The sequence below is a fragment of the Zingiber officinale genome, chromosome 8B, assembly GCF_018446385.1.
Source record: "Zingiber officinale cultivar Zhangliang chromosome 8B, Zo_v1.1, whole genome shotgun sequence".
Lineage (NCBI taxonomy): Eukaryota > Viridiplantae > Streptophyta > Magnoliopsida > Zingiberales > Zingiberaceae > Zingiber > Zingiber officinale.
In genome coordinates this window covers 108,532,901-108,548,399 of record NC_056001.1, presented here as the reverse complement: position 1 = coordinate 108,548,399, position 15,499 = coordinate 108,532,901, and the positions used below count along the sequence as shown (strand labels likewise).

Here is a 15,499-nt window from a genome sequence, read left to right as displayed (position 1 = left end):
GACATAAATAGAATTTTACATTTTTCGATCCTATATTCCTCGAAGGAATGTACATGTAAACTAGATCGAACATAAAATAAAAATTTACATCCATCAATCCTATATTCCATAAAAGGAATGTACATATATGTAACTAGATCAAAAATAAAATCCTAATTAAAAACTAAATATAGCTCCTGCTGTATTTTATAATACAATCATGCACACACATATAATTGCCCTTGACATGTCCAATGGTCCAATCACACACATAAAGAAAACTATAAGCCATAATAGTTGGATCCTGCATCCACAAAGTTAGCACATCCTATTATTATCCTGCCTAAATTATGTATGACATGTGCATAATTAAACTAATACCAAATACACAGAGGTAAAACCCTAGCTCTGATACCAATTGTTGGTTGCTACTCGGAAAACCTAGAGGTTCCACTGTACAAAAATTTTGTACAAAGGTCTGAACCTTTTCCTAGCTACCATGTGTTCTTTTAAATTAAATTTTGGATCGTCTGCGGAACTTAACACGTTTGATCCAAAACTTAATCTATTTGTTCTTTTAGGTTTTGACTTGGGTCTCCTGCGGAACTTAACACGTTCGACCCAAATCACCTTAAGTTATTAATTCCATTAAATATTAATTTCCATAATTGGTTCCCAGTACTGACGTGACGAGGCACACGACCTTCTTGGATATGGGAGCAACCACCACCGACTAGACAAAACCTTTTATGGAAAGCTAATATTTAATTTCCTAAAATAACTTTAGGTTAATCGAAAAGAACAATCAAATCACAAGGATAAATAAAACAAAAAAACACAACATCGAAAAACATATTCGAAATACTAGAATCGTAAGCCTCTTGTATTTGATATTATTTCCATAAATAACTAGTATGATGCGGAAAGGAAAAATTACTAGTTATACCTTCTAGAAAGACCTCTTGATCTTCTACCGTATTTCTCTTCTAACCTCGGACGTTGTGTGGGCAACGATCTTCCGAGATGAGAAAACACGAACCACCTTCTTCTCCTAGCTAGGTTCGTCCACAATAAAGAAGCTTTACCAAGGATGAAGAACAAAACACCAACCAAGCTCCAAGAGATGCAAGCTTTCTCTCCTTCTTCTTCTTCTTCTTCTCCAAGTAGTATCCGACCACCACAAGAGCTCCAAGGGAGATGAAGGATTCGGCCACCACAAGAGGAAGAGAGGGAGAGGATGATGGCCGGCCACAACACCAAGGAAAAGAGGGAGAGAAATAATAGAGGTTGTATCCAATGAAGGCACCCCCACCCCTTCTTTTATATTCCTTAGCCTTGGTAAATTAGGAAATTTAATTACAATAAATTTTTCTTAATTTCCTTGACATGATTTAATTGAGAAAAATAAAATAAAATTTCCCAATTAAACTATAATGGCCGGCCACATCATGGAGGAATAAATTAGACAAGTTTTAATCAACAAATTAAAACTTCCTAATTTGTTTCCGAAAATTTTAAGAATAAAATTTCTCTTCAAAAATCTCTTCATGGTTGATAAAAAGAAATTTCTATAATTTTAATTTTTCAACATGTGAATAATTTTTAAAGAGAAAATAAAATATCTCACCAATCTATAAATAAGGAAAGAGATTTAATCTCTTTCTTTAATCTTTTATAGATCCTTTACAAGAGAGATATTTTAATTTTAATTCTCTTTAATAAATTATATCTTCCACATAATAAAAATTAAAATTAAAATTCTTTTTAAATTTAATATGGCCGGCCCCCTCTAGCTTGGGTTCAAGCTAGGGTCGACCACCTTAAACCATGCTTAGGTCGGCCCTAGCTTGATTCCAAGCTAGCTTGGCCGGCCCCCTTTAGGTGGGTATAGGTGGGTATAGTACTCTATAAATAAGAGGCTACGATAGGGACCGAGAGGAGGAATTGGTTTTGGTCTCCCGATAAAATTAAGCATCCCGTGTTCGCCCCAAACACACAACTTAATTTTATCAATAATAATTCATTCCACTAGAGAACTATTATTGAACTACCGCACCAATCCCAAATTATATTTTTGGGCTCCTTCTTATTATGAGTGTGTTAGTCTCCCTGTGTTTAAGATATCGAATGTCCACTAATTAAGTGAGTTACTGACAACTCATTTAATTAATATCTTAGTCCAAGAGTAGTACCACTCAACCTTATCGTCATGTCGGACTAAGTCCACCTGCAGGGTTTAACATGACAATCCTTATGAGCTCCTCTTGGGGACATTATCAACCTAGTATCTCTAGGACACAGTTTCCTTCTATAATCAACAACACACACTATAAGTGATATCATTTCCCAACTTATCGGGTTTATTGATTCATCGAACTAAATCTCACCCATTGATAAATTAAAGAAATAAATATCAAATATATGTGCTTGTTATTATATTAGGATTAAGAGCACACACTTCCATAATAACTGAGATATATGTTCCTTTATAAAGTCAGTATAAAAGAAACAACCTCAAATAGTCCTACTCAATACACTCTAAGTGTACTAGTGTAATTATATAGTCAAGATAAACTAATTCCTAATTACACTACGACCTTCCAATGATTTGTTCCTTTCCATTTTGGTCGTGAGCTACTGTTTATAATTTATAAGGTACTGATAACATTATCTTCTATATGTGACACCACATACTATGTTATCTACAATATAAATTAATTGAACAACTACAAATAAATTGACCAAATGTGATTCTTTATTCAACATAAATGTTTACAAAAGCTTAGGCTTTCAGTATACACTCCAACAGTGAAGACGCAATTACAACTCTATAAAAGGTCGTCTGCTCCTGTAGGCGTAGGTATGCGCACATACATCTAAAATTCCTAAAACCCTAAACCACTGTTTCTTCTTCATTCTCCCTTGTTAGAGACTTATTTTAACGTCAGAGTGGCCATTCTGGGAAATCCCTACCCGTTATTCTAATCTTCTCTTTCTTGTTTTCTTCCATTCAAGCTTTGGTTATCTCTCTGCTAGGCCTTATTGTTCTCATGTGATCGACGACTTAGTCAACCACAACGCCAACTCACTGGTGGTTCATTCGTTGGCGATCTCAGGCAGAATCAAACATCATTATATGTGGTGTTGCATTACAAAAATCTAAGTAATGCTGATTTTTTAAAATTAACATCATAGTGATGTTAATTTTTGAAAGACAGTATCACAATAGTATTATTGTTTGAATGCAACACTACAATAGTTGACAAGAAGGGTAGAGTGGGAAATCTAAAAATTAAGTGCGTCTTTTAATAATTACATAATTTTAAATACGACCTTTGGTTAATTTCTTATGATTTTTTTTTTTTTTTGGGGAGGGGGATAAATTATTGATTTTAATATGTTGAGTGAGAAGAGAGAATTCTCTTAGGGTGCGTTTGGTTCAAGTCATCATGTATAACCTTGGTTATGTGATTACTAGGTAATCACATAACCAAGGTTATAGGGAATAAAACATAACCAAATGTTGTTTGGTTCAACTTAGGTAATGCAACAAAAATTTGTTTGTTTGAAGATTTTAATAAATACCTTAGTTTAATATTTTACCGTATTACCCTCAGTTACAAAACCAACTATACATAATACTATTATTATTATTATTATTATTATTATTATTATTTATTATTTATTTATTATTATTATTATTTATTTATTTATTTTTAATATTTTTTTACTTTTCTTTTTCCTGTATATTTTTTTACTTTTTTTTATGTGTTTTTTTATTTTTTAATGTTTTTATATTTTTATATTATTTATATTTATATTTTTTTTATTTTTTTACATTTTTTAAATTTTAAATTTTATTTATTTATTTTATTTTTAAATTTTTATAAATTTTTTTAACATTTTTAAATTTTTTATTTTTTATTTTTAAAATTTTTATATATATATTTTTTAAATTATTTTTTTTTAAAAAAAATAAATTTTTAAATTTTTTAAAACATTTTTTTTTTACATTTTTTAATATTTTTTTTACATTTTTTCTTTTTTTTTCATGTTTTTTCTAATCGAAAGGTATTTTTGGTAAAAAAAAAATCGTTAACCCCGGAATCAACAAAAACCTTAGTTTTCTGAGGTTATCCGATTCCGGGCTGCATGACCCTTTTGCTGACGTGTCGGGCATGAGACATTACTTGAGAATCATCGAATACCTAAACCAAACAAGGTTTTTGTTGATAACCTTGGATGGATAACCAAGATTATCAAGAATAACCCCGAACCAAACGCACCCTTAAAGTGTTGACAAAATAACCAATCCAAGATGCTTTATATTTGATACAGAAATAGGACAATTGAATTGGAATAAAAGTAGGACAAAATAATACCAAACAAAAGCTAAATTGATCAGTTTTGTTATTTTATGTTTGTATTCCTCTTTTGTTTATTCAAAACCATACGTCCAGTCATGATATCTGTTTTTTTTTTTTTGTTAAAAGAAACAATTTTCAAGCTAACTGTGTATTTGTTTTTTCAATTGTTCTATGTATTAAGATGATATGAACTGATAAATCAGATTTTGAGGGTTAATCTCTTGTGTCTTATTGGAAGATGGGGCTTGCGGATGCACGAGAAAGACTAAAGAGGTGAGTAGCGAGAGAGAGAACCCGCTATGCGTAGAAAATCATACTTTAATTTATCGTCGCCGGCCTTATTTAGCCGACGGTGTGCCATCGGCGTTGAAGAGCTCATTGGAGATGACCCAAGTGTCAAAAATGATATTGTCTATTTTAGGTCTAAGCCCTTATAATTTTATTCTTGAGCTCTCTTCAAACGATCTGATGCCAATTGAAATATTCTATATCCTTTTAAACTCATGATTTTTATCAAATATTTCTAATGTGAGATTTTGATTGAACCCTAACAATTCTCCCCTCAAACGAAGGACCATAATTATTCTTATGGTTCGGGCCTCCCAACGAGCATCTGGTCACCCTGATCTGTTCTGGGTCTCCCCACAAATATCCACATCCGGTCATCTTGACGTGCTTTGGGCCTCCCTGCGAGCATCCGGTCGTCCTGATCTACTCGTCTCCCCGTAAGTATCTGGTCACCCTAACCTGCTCCAGGCCTTCCCGCAAACATCCTGTTATCCTGACCTGTTCCGAGCCTCCCCGCAAGTATTCGGTCACATTGACCTATTTCGGGCCTTCCCGCGAGTATCTGGTCACACGACCCGCTTCAGGCTTTCCCCGTGAGTATCTGGTGACCCTAACCTACTCTGGGCCTCCGTACGAGTATCCGGTCAACCCAACTTGCTCCAAGCCTATCCTCAACTTCGTTCAAGGTCACGCCGCATTGCATCTGGTTTGGAACATAGTTCTGATATCATTTGTTAGGATTGAAGGATGTTTACATATCTCTACAATGACATGATATTGTCCACTTTGAACCTAGATCCTCATGACTTTACTTTTAGGCTCTTCCCAAAAGGTCTCATTACCAATAGAGATATCCTACGTCCTTTTAAACTCATTATCTTTAGTAAATTTTTCAAATGTAAAACTTTAATTCAACCCTAACATCTCTTTTCATCCGTTCAAACCTCTTCCTTCTTTCCTCCTCTTTAGTACCCAGTAGTGAGAGATCCTCTGGGGAACGGGACCTGTTGATCACGGGGACTGACCTTACCAGAGTTGCATCTCCGACGGTGAAGAGATAAAGAGGAGCATAAAAAAGTTTGAAAAAGGAAGATCTAAAAACGTGACCTTTGCAAATGCCCTGTGTGAGGGTTATAAAGCTTCGTCCGAAGAGGATCCACATCAATGAACACGCCAGCTCGGGTCAGGCCCTATGGATGATCACACGAGTGAAGCGCCACCCTTTGACCGACTCCACGAGTGAATCGTCGCCGGAGATGGCCTAAGTGCCGAATCGTGGTTGCTCAATGTAAATGTTACCGTTTTCCCTAGAATCTACGTGTAGAACATAAGACCAGCACACTGAAAGGAAGGAAGGGCTTAATTAAGAAGCGGATCAAATTAATAATTGTGGCCCGTGCCACGTGAAAACCAATTGAGTTCGATTGATCATGACATTGGACCAACTCCATGACAAAGTCGGCAAAAAAAAAAAAAAAAAACATTCTAGAAAATCAACAAGCGACATTTGTCCTAATTAATAATGTAAATTCTTTTTTTTATTATTTTTGGGTTTAAAGTTTATTTGCTTATGTATGAGTAATATTTTATCCAATGGAAAGTTTTCTTTTTAAAAATCGAGCAAAGTGGGATTAAAGGTACGTGAAAAGTGGCGTTTTCTCATAAGAGTACACACCAAGAGATGATCGATAGTGTTTATAATTAATTTTGGATTTTAACCATGAAATGTTGTTATGCTAAATTAGATGTGTGATTAGGAAGAAAATTAAATTTTTATAATATAAAGTCTATTTATTCTCATTTATTGCACCAAGTAATTTTCAACTTGAACACGAATGGCTAAATATTTATTGTTATTGATGCAATAATGAGGAGAGGCCTCACCCTATTATCACAATGGAAATCAAAGGAGGTTAAAGTCAAGACGATCAACGTGTATAGAACATCGGTCAGTCAAGCGAAGTATTCCGCTCGGCCCGACAGTATACAGTACACGGACAGTGAACTTCCAACCGAGCAGCTATCTCGCTCGGTCCGACAACAGGCAACACGTAGACAATGGAGTTCCGGCCAGTCGGCTAAATATTTATTGTTATTGATGCGATAATGAGGAGATGCCTCACCCTATTATCACAGTGGAAATCAAAGGAGGTTAAAGTCAAGACGATCAACGTGTATAGAACGTCAGTCGGTCGAGCGAAGCATTCCGCTCGGCCCGACAGTATGCAGTACACGGGTAGTGAACTTCCAACCGAGCAGCTATCTCGCTCGGCCCGACAACAGGCAACACGTAGACAATGGAGTTCCAGCCAGTCGGCTATTCCGCTCGGTCAAGCAACAGACATAGCAGGATATCTTTCGACATCTTTTTAGGAGCTTGTACCGCTAGCAGGCGGCATGATCAAACAGAGGATCGTACGACGAAGGCTTCCACTATTACTTCAGAGATATGCTCGGCCTCTTAAGGTACTGTGTCATGGATACTTTACTGACATGTCTTTTCAGAGAAAGCTTCGAGATATGTGCCCACCTTAAGAAGCGTGCACACGTACCTCTGGAGCTCTATATAAAGAGGGGTTCAAACATTGACGGAGGCATGTGTTACATGCGATTTCTACTGTGCTACAGTTTTCTTATTGCTTCACTCTTTACTTCGCTGGAGACTGATTTGAGTGTCAGAGGGTCATCGTCGGGGACCCATTCCCTAGCTCAGCACCGACGTTACTTGTGTTGCAGGTGGGAGTGAAATCCACAAGAGATCATCAAAAGTACCACATCCTCAATATCTCTCTCATCGACTTTCGGATAAGATTAATAATAATAATAACAATTATTATTATTATTATTATTATTATTAAATAATTCAAGCGTGTATAAATAAAATGATGCCAATAGATTGTTCACTCTAAACACTTTAGATTTACTCTAGTAAAAAATTTTATAGAGTGGATCGCTCCTAATATTTATCAATTATAAAAAAAATAATGATAATTTTATAGCTGGAGGATATATAGCAATTTTAAAATATTAAGGGGGTATGCTGAAGTTAAAAAGTTAGCGGGCAAAGATAACGCCGCCGCCTATTTTGGGTGATTCTCTATGGATTTTATTATTTATTTATTTACTTATTTATATTTTTACGCATTTTTTTAATTGTTTGGGCTCTGCGCACTCAAATACCATGAAACAGGAGACCCACAACGCCCCACTTTACTGAAAGGAGAGCGCGTAGAAGTGTGCGTCGTCTTGGGCCTCTCGGCTCGGCTCTGCTCTCTCTGCTCTGCTCTGCTCGCTCTGTGTTGGGGACCGACGGACTGCTCGCAGTCGCCGAGAGAGAGATAGAGAAAGGCGATTGCGTGGTTTCTGCCAATAGGGCGCCTTGACGACGGAGAGAGGAATAGGTGGGACTTGAGATTTGAGTGGCGCAGGGAAAGAGATAGAGATGGGTTCTGGAGCCTTGCTTAGTTTCGTCGCCAGGAATTTTGATGTTCTCGCTGCGTATGTATCGCCTCTTCGCAAAATCTTACTGCAACCATTCTATTTTCTTGTATTTGATGAGTTTCTTGGAGAAAGTTCTGATTTTGCGGTGGGATCAGTTCGATTTAACCTCTATCTCATTTAGGGATTATAGGAGAAGATTTGCAGTTGCTTCGGATTGATCCGAGACAAAGAAAATCCAACACGATAACAATAAGCCATTGTTTTTTTTTCCCTTTCTAATTTATAGAAAAAACAAATATTTTGTTCTCTTTCTTTGTCAATCTACGGATTTGGCTTCTGAGTTCTTTTTTTCTCTGTGTTCATGGTTTACAGCAGATTTGCTGTTCTGGGATTTTTGGGAGTTGTTCTGGTTATTTCTTCGTTTAAAAGGCATCTTTTCTTTGTTTTTTTATCGGAGCTCAAGTTTAACAAAATAGTTTTGTTGTAAAGGACAGGCGAGATGCTGACCAAACTCTTTAAGTTTGCTTTTCATATTATAAAAGATCTAAGAATGTTATCTCTTCTGTCAGTGGATTCTTGCAAGATGAAACCAACATTCATACTGAAATTGCTTGAAAGAATGATTTTTTTTTCTTTCTTAACCTGTTCTTTCCATTAGCTTTTATATTCAAAATAACTACCAATGGGACATCATGATTCTCTTTGAAGCTTTCATATTTAAGAAATCTCCTAACAATCTTTTATAGCTGATCTCTTAATTTCCACAGATGATTCTCTTAACATTCATCATGATTCTGTTGTATCTAAAGAAGAATGTTCTTGATATGTGATGTGATAATAATTAGATATGCCACTGTATATTTCATTTGTCTTGGCAAGTAACCGTAAGAATATTAGACATTCTCGACAGCTTTATACTGTTTTTTCTTAACAATTAATCTTGTAAACTACATATTTGGTGGATATCATGTGGAAAAGTTTCTTTCTGACACATATTTTATATTTATGCAGGCCTTTCGTAACTCTTGTCTATCCTTTGTAAGTACCATTACGAACTGATAAATGCAAGATGATATAACTTCTTATATTGAAACATACCAATTTTACAGATTTATTCCTAATCAGCATGCCTCTTTTGGTCTTGTCAGGTATGCTTCTGTGAGGGCAATAGAATCTGCATCTCCAGTAGACGATCAACAGTGGCTCACTTATTGGGTGTTATATTCGCTACTTACATTGTTTGAGCTGACATTTTCACAAGTCATTGGATGGTAATTACTTTCTTATGCATTCATTTCTTGTTCCTGGAACTCAGAAGCTGACAAAGGATAAGCAGTGCTCCAAACCATATTCTTGAGCTTGGGTAGTTTAGAGATCGGTTGAGTCTTAAAATTCCTCCATGTTGCACAGGGGGCTAATTTGACATGGTGAAGATAAATGTTTATGTCTTTTGACATATATGATGTTAGATATTAAAACAAAACTGAACAAGAGAAGCTACTTTAAGTTACAAGGATAATTCTTTAGCTGGCCAGATGTTTTGCTCTTGATGCTACATCTTTGCAGCTATTGGATCTTACCTGATTATTGGCTGTGCCACAGGTTTCCTTGATGATGAAGACCTTAGTCCTACATTAGTAGGGAATGGGTGTTCCAAGATATCCTCTATTTGAGAAAGCGAAAACCATATAAGTGAGAATTAAACCAAAATGGAAGTACCTTGACGGATTCATGATAGAGTTGATGTGCAAAAACTACCCTCACGGATTACTAATGTGTACATAAATTGACAAATACTTAGTAACCATGTGTCTTGTTTGATGCTGAATGCAATTTTGTAATGTATAACCCACAGAACCTTTTCCCCTATGGATGGTGGCTTTTAAACTGAAAGCCTTTATTATCAGTCGATATCTGATTGCTAATAGATATCTTCCCTTTGTATAGTTTAACCATTACTGTGTCTTGTTATGTTTAATAAACACTAGTCTCTACTCTCTAGGATTTCCTAGTTATCCTTTTGTGGACTAATGTCAACTATAATAGTGAACCCTTCCCTATTGCAGGATCCCGTTTTGGTCTTATGCAAAGTTGATATTCAACTGCTGGCTGGTTTTGCCATACTTCAATGGTGCTGCATTTATTTATGACAATTATGTGAGACCAGTGGTCTTGAATCAACAGGGAGTATTGTGGTCTGCCACTTCAGGAAGCAGCAGCTTCAGTAAACCAGATAATCTACTATTAGCTGCAGAGAAATTTATCGAAGAAAATGGAACAAAAACATTCGAGGAAATTATTAGCAAGGTATATACACGTTCTCTATATTCTCAGCCAAAGTAAAAGTTGAAGGTATGACCTTAGTTGGTTGTGGACTTCATTTGTGAACTTCATTCTATTCCGCGGTAGTGTTGATGTCTTAGGGCGATGGTAGCAATTGTATGCTCGACAATTAGTCTAATGCTATTTGGGAGATAGGTGTAATGTAAGAATTGACGACACTAGTACTAGTAGGAGAGCCGCTCATAAGAAAAGCTCCTATTGTTATACTAAGGTTTTCCCGACGTCATAATTTCATAGTGAATTCACCATACTCACAACCACTACCACGATACTTAACACCAACGGACCCAAGAATGTATCATTAACACAACCTCACCTCACACATATCACTCTATCTATCTTAAGGAGCAAGGGCTCCATCAACAATCGTGATGGCAGCTATAGTTGCTTGATGATTTTTTTTTTTTTTGTGAATTTTTTGTATTGTGATATATATTCTCAGATATCTTTCAATCATCAAAATCTTCTCTGGTCCATAAAATTTATTGGAATTGTTTCAGCAGTTCTTAACTCATCAGCAGATTACTAGCTGAAAATTCTGCTAGTTCAAAGAATTTGAGTTTCCTCTACTTTTCTGTGAAATCAGAGATTATATGCTGATTGAGAAATGTTCAATTCTTTTACTGTCTTCACCGTAAGCATAGCCTAAGGCTGTTACATCTCTGGCAGACTCAATATTAAACTTCTAAACTTTCATCAATAACTTCTGTTGGTGTGACCAAACAAGTGTTGATCAACTTATCTTTGTTTTTGTTTTGGAAGGCTGGAGGTGTGTCAAAGTCTAAGAAGAGCAAAAAACGTGTAACATTTTACAATGAGGGGAATGCCAGAAAGGAGTCGAAGTTACAGGAAAGTTGACTAGGTGGATCCTGAAAGGAGTCAAAGCGTTGAAGGTGCAGTGGTCATGTCAGCAAGCTCCTGAAGAAATAGAAGATTTGTCTTTTGGACGATGATGCTACTAAGTATTGGAATCAAAATATCAATTATACATATTTGGAAGAATCTTGAACAGATTCATGTCATCTCCTTGTTGATCTAGAGCTAGTTTAGTCTGATGTATACTTTCGTTTTTCTTTCCATCTGTCATATAGATGTTTGTTTTCATTCTTCTAGGGGAGAACGAGATCAACATGTTTCATAGGAAAAGAATTAACTTGAGTCAGACACTTGAGTTTGCTTCAGTTTGTAGTCAGTCTGTGCAGTGTTTCAGAATTCAGATCATACGCAATGCTTGAGAAAAACCAAAGTTGAGTATATTTAATGTTCAAATATAGCATCTGAGAGATATAGTTACTTGCTTCATTCCTTTCTTCTGCTTTTCCAATATGAAATGTGTTAAGTGTCTTAAGATCCTAATGAATGCTACAAGTGAAATGATGGAGAAACCCTTGCGATGACAGTGTAGCATCACGACATTGGAGAAGATGATCAGATGAAGCTCAGCAGAAGGATGTCCTGGGCAAAGTTAGTACATGCGATAATACTCCAAGATTACATTAGAAAATCTATTAGTATTTAAGTATATTTAAAAACCTTTTAGTTTTAGAATACGGAATTAAAATCTCTTAATTTTCCCACGTACGCTTCCACCCTGCTGCTGAATGCAAGGTTGCAAGAAAAACAAATGTCCTTGTGCCCTTGCAACTAATTTGAGCACTCGTCTACAGAAAGTTCCTGCTGCGCTGCAGCACTTTCACTTCAGATTTTGTACTCTGTTAGTTCAGATGGTCCTCTCATCTCAAAAACAACAATGTTTGTAGGCGATCAGATCACAGGTACAAGGATTTTATTTCTAAGGTCGATGTATGACACATATAACTTTTTCAGAAATATCAACCAAGATCCTATAAGAAAAGAATTGTATATTTCAGTATGGCAAGAGTGTTTAAAAGTTTGGTGCAGACAAGTTGTACAAGAAAACACCAAATGAGACCAGAAGGTTTATCAAAAGAAGGATATGGAATGCCAAGATGAACTCAATCTGATACATGAAGAGGAATCAGAGAAAAGTAAATTCGCTAATGCTACAGAGATAAGAGTTATATAATTGCAGATCACAAGATGAAGAGCAATGCGTTAAGGCATCTTCATTTCGATCAAAGGTCCAAGTAAAGTGGCAACACGATCCTGAGTACATCGCAATCGCCATGCAGAAAAGTATTTGACAAAAGAATATTGACAAGATTTATATCTTAACGAGATAAGGGAAAAAAAAGATCTGAAAGTGACTATTTATATCTAGACCAAAAAAAAATCTAGTCATTAATGAATAAGATTCTGGCTTCCAATCAGTTGAGTAAGCATATGGGAATCGTTGCCTGAATACAACAATTATTTTATAACACAAAGAAGAGAAAATTCTTTATATGTTTGTTCCGATATTGGACAAAATAGTGACGGGAGATACACTTTATAAAAACAAGTTCAATTTGCTAATCTAAAGTTGTCCTGCAGTTGCCATATCTTAAAATCAAATTATCTGAAAAGGAAACTGCATCTCATATTATTGATCCAACATTGTCCAGGAAGGTCTTAGAACTACTAAATAGAGCTCCTAAATACAATAAAGGAAAGAGGTGAAAAATAATGCAAAATGACAAAGATCAAAACTTACATAATTGTCGGACCATCAATTCAATTGAAGTTTGAATTTTAAGGGAAGACAGGTACTATCTATCCATTGTTGAATTAAGCATTCTATTCACCTCTTAAAAGCTAGTACTGGTACAAATCTTTCTCATATGAAAGTAAAATCACCTTGTTGTAGATAATACAATCAGGAGTTCATGATGGCACAGTTATAAACAAACTTTCCTGAATGATTGGTAGCAATAGTGTTCCATTGAGGTGGACCCCCAGTTGGAATCCAAGAATTTAGCTCAACTGCTCCTGGGTGAGTTCCTTGCTGCCCAACAATAACAATGAGACGATCGCCACATGCTCTGAATGCAAGGCCCCAACCATTCATTGAAACAAACCTTTCCGGGAACTTTCCCAATGTTGACCATGTATCTATCTCCATGTTGTATTTCATTACCTCCTTATTGGCATAATGAACAGCATAAAGCTCATCGTTCACCACAGCTACGAGTGGGGGCGCACCATTTGCACCATTAAGACCAACAGACATGTTAGGAATTAAGCGCCAAGAATGATGCTTCAAATCATATTCTTCTCCACATGTCAAGACTTTGTTATTGTTGGTTATTCCACCAATGACATAAAACTTTCCATTCATGAATACACCTGAACACATCTTCCTCGCTTTATTCATTGCAGGCAAGGTTTCCCATGTCTGAGTCTCAGAGTCATAGAGCTCTGCAGAGCACAAAACTGAATTGCCATTGGTACCACCGGCTACAATAGCTTTCCCTCCAAGACTAGCAGATCCAAACAAACACCTAGCTGAATTCATTAGGACTCCGGGAGACCATGAGTTGGTCAAAATGCTATACTTGAGCACAGTGTAGGAGTTCCACTCCTTACCAAACACAAGTAGCTCAGTGCCCACAGCAAGCGACTCTTTATCCGAGAATCTAAAGGTGTCTGTAGGGCTTGAAGGCATCTTAGGCACACTTAACCAATTTCCTTTATCGGGATCATATGCTTCCCATTCCAGGGCATTGCATGAGAAAAAAATCCGGTTGTTTCCCTGCTGTGGACGAAGCCTATAGACCTCCCCACTCTGAATAATTGATCGGAAAGCACAGTTGATGCGTGCGACTGTGCCATAATTAGATGGTGGAAGGTTCACCAAACAACTAATTACTAAATCCAAGGGGAGCTGATCAAAATAGTTTGTCGGATCCAGGTACTCAGTATCAAGATGCTGCTTTGCTTCTTTGGTATTACTGGTGGCATGATGCTGAAGCAACTTCTTCCTTTTCATTTGACACTCTTGCTCTTCTTCTCCCTGCAATTCCGCATCTACTACTCGTTTCTTGAATTCTTGCTCTGAGGTGCTTTCAGGCATCCTGGAGATCAATTCAGGCCGGTCTTGTGACAGATCTCTGAGTACCCAAACAAGAATAAACCTATTTCCCAATTATGAGAAGCTTCGGATTCCTGTTTACCCAGAAAATTCATAAGCAAGAAAACTGAGATATGGAAAATTTTCCACACTAAGGCTGGAAATTGGCGTTGTATTTATGCCTATATACTGAAATGGGATCTCGGAAATCCACGTTTAAACACTAACAACATGGATACTTGTGCAAAGAAAAGCTAATAAAAATCAGATCTTGCGTTTGTAATCGATCTGACAACCAGAGAAAAAACCGAATCATCAATCTGATACCGGGAAATGCAGCCTGCCTAGCTTATCAAGCATATGCCCTATAAAAAATCAGGAAAGAAAAAACAACGATCAAAACCAATAAGCAATACCTAAATCTATCCACCAAAAAGAGAAGCAATCCCTAAATCTAGCTCATAGTACAAAGATGCCAGCTAAAAGATACAGACTTTGATCGCTAACTAGCCTCTTCGCTGCGGAACTGAGCCCCTTAGTTCAAAAACATCACGAAATCCCACGTTCGACATCCCTGTACAAAGAAAAACCTAAGATTCATGCATCAAGGTGGGAAATTGCAGCAAGAGAAAGGGAGAAGAAGATCTAACAGACGGGCAGTAAAGATGGAAGCTTGAGATCGGCTCCGAGAGGAAGTGATGGAGAGGGGAGTAAAAGAGGAAAGGAGGTCGCTTTTCGAGTTGGAACTAAACTAATCTACCTCCTACGCCATTGCCAGCCACTCCACCACCGTCGCCTCTTTCTATCATCAGGAGATCAAGAACTAGATCGAACGGACGCGTCCTTCAGACCTTCACCCCTGGATTAGTGCGCGTTTAATTTATTTACGACTTCAATCCATGTTTATCCAAAATCCTTTAAAATAATGAAATCGAATAGATTCTTTATCACGACAATTTTCTTGAAATATTTTCAATTCTAAACTTGATAAAAATTATTTCTATGTTTCATTAACATAAATTAATCCTTGTTTTTTTTTACTTCATTCATATTCAACTTTGTTAGTTAATTCATGATTCAAAATTCATGATTGTTAGTTAATTAATATCAA

The 15,499-nt window shown here is 36.4% G+C and overlaps 2 protein-coding genes across 9 annotated transcripts; one reads left to right on the top strand and one right to left on the bottom strand.

The window, feature by feature from the left end:
• The first annotated feature begins 7,826 nt into the window (after positions 1–7,826).
• LOC122016620 (HVA22-like protein a) lies at positions 7,827–11,705 on the top strand. The gene is made up of 5 exons (XM_042573991.1): positions 7,827–8,132; positions 9,087–9,113; positions 9,224–9,346; positions 10,142–10,382; positions 11,181–11,705. Exons 1-5 carry the CDS (start codon positions 8,077–8,079, stop codon positions 11,274–11,276), a joined length of 543 nt encoding a protein of 180 aa, XP_042429925.1. The 5' UTR covers positions 7,827–8,076; the 3' UTR covers positions 11,277–11,705.
• Positions 11,706–13,098: 1,393 nt separating this feature from the next.
• On the bottom strand, positions 13,099–15,282 carry LOC122016618 (F-box/kelch-repeat protein SKIP11-like). 8 transcript variants are annotated; one of them, XM_042573985.1, is made up of 3 exons: positions 15,149–15,282; positions 14,883–14,962; positions 13,099–14,753 (listed from the first exon to the last, which is right to left on the bottom strand). In XM_042573985.1, the coding sequence occupies exon 3, from the start codon at positions 14,389–14,391 to the stop codon at positions 13,195–13,197; it is 1,197 nt and encodes a 398-aa protein (XP_042429919.1). In that variant the 5' UTR covers positions 14,392–14,753; positions 14,883–14,962; positions 15,149–15,282; the 3' UTR covers positions 13,099–13,194. The 8 variants fall into 8 exon arrangements, with proteins under 8 accessions (XP_042429919.1, XP_042429921.1, XP_042429918.1 ...); XM_042573987.1 differs by having other exon boundaries at positions 13,099–14,483; positions 14,805–14,962; positions 15,039–15,243; XM_042573984.1 differs by having other exon boundaries at positions 15,039–15,243.
• Between the last annotated feature and the right edge of the window lie 217 nt (positions 15,283–15,499).